The sequence below is a fragment of the Adiantum capillus-veneris genome, chromosome 14 (assembly GCF_014529385.1).
Source record: "Adiantum capillus-veneris isolate H3 chromosome 14, ASM1452938v2, whole genome shotgun sequence".
NCBI lineage: Eukaryota > Viridiplantae > Streptophyta > Polypodiopsida > Polypodiales > Pteridaceae > Adiantum > Adiantum capillus-veneris.
In genome coordinates, this window is record NC_140944.1 from 17,173,236 (window position 1) to 17,174,319 (window position 1,084).

A 1,084-nucleotide genomic window follows, 5' to 3' on the forward strand; every position below is an offset into this window, starting at 1 on the left:
AAAATGGTCACTTAACAGGACACAAAAGTGTCCAAGGACATAAAAGTGTCCTGTTACCATTCCAGTGTTAAAGTAATGGTGTCTCTAGTTAAAGGATGTTGCAAGATCTAGAATGCCATCATTTGTGCTGCTTTGGTGTCACTTGTCTTGCATCCCAATAGCTCATTAGCTCATGCTAGAAATGGATTACATCAACATCATACTAAAGCCACTATCACAAACTCACTCTCTCTCTCGCCTACAAAAGAAAGGTGCGCTGAACGCAAACTCACACACTTTCAAGGGCTAATCACAACGACAAAGAGGACCTGCTTTGCATCATCGACATCAAGAGCCTCGTAACTCGACGTCAAGATGAAGCGATTCTATGCAGCAGAAGAAGAAGAGCAAGCGGACCACAGAAGCTGCAAGGTGGCACGGCAACAGAAGCATGCCGAATGTAGCTCCTACACTGCTCCTCCTCTAGCACCTGCTTTCCCCATGATCAGGTGCGCTCTCTCTGCTACAAACCCACCCTTTAATGGCGGCAATGAGCAGTACTACCTGTCTGCCGCCGCTGCTTGTTTTCAGGTACCAAGTGCTGCTTGTTCCACGCAGATGCAGCTTGTTGACATGCAAGGCCCCCAGCAACACGTCGTCGGCCGCTGCTTACAAAGAAACTTGGCTTTCAATTACAGGCCAGCATGAAAAGGCGCTTCTTCTTGAAAAACCCTTACAATATACCCCACGCAAGGCCATCTCTGAATTGGGTATCATGCACGTCCCTTCTCCAAGCGTCAGGATGATGAAGGACCTGAAGTTGTGATCAACCTTGACTGGTTTGAATCACCCTAAAGGATGGTAATTTTCAAAAACCCTAAAATCTTGTAGAAGATTCATGCTTTAATGTCCCCATGGTTAATGATATTGTAATTGTAATGAATTAATAATGTTGTGAATCCTGTCCCAAGGCTGTGCCTCAGGACTAAGTAACACCTATATTTAAGAGGGGGAGGCAATGGGATCAAAGGCGGAGAAGCCCACGTGGGAAAGCCGAGAAGATCACAGCCCCAAAAATCAAATAAAAAACTAAACCTGGACACGC

At 45.8% G+C, this 1,084-nt stretch overlaps 1 protein-coding gene across 1 annotated transcript; it reads left to right on the forward strand.

Moving 5' to 3' along the window:
• Positions 1-354: 354 nt before the first annotated feature.
• Positions 355-805, forward strand: LOC147441975 (uncharacterized). Its single transcript, XM_086529553.1, has 2 exons — positions 355-488; positions 571-805. The coding sequence occupies exons 1-2, from the start codon at positions 355-357 to the stop codon at positions 803-805; spliced, it is 369 nt and encodes a 122-aa protein (XP_086385679.1).
• The last annotated feature ends 279 nt before the right edge of the window (positions 806-1,084 follow it).

What these genes read in the sequence shown, in the direction of transcription:
- LOC147441975 (XM_086529553.1), top strand. Translation starts at nt 355, where the DNA reads ATGAAGCGATTCTATGCAGCAGAAGAAGAAGAGCAAGCGGACCACAGA. An exon ending in CCTGCTTTCCCCATGATCAG is followed by an intron (nt 489 to 570) that starts GTGCGCTCTCTC and finishes GCTTGTTTTCAG; the next exon opens with GTACCAAGTGCTGCTTGTTC.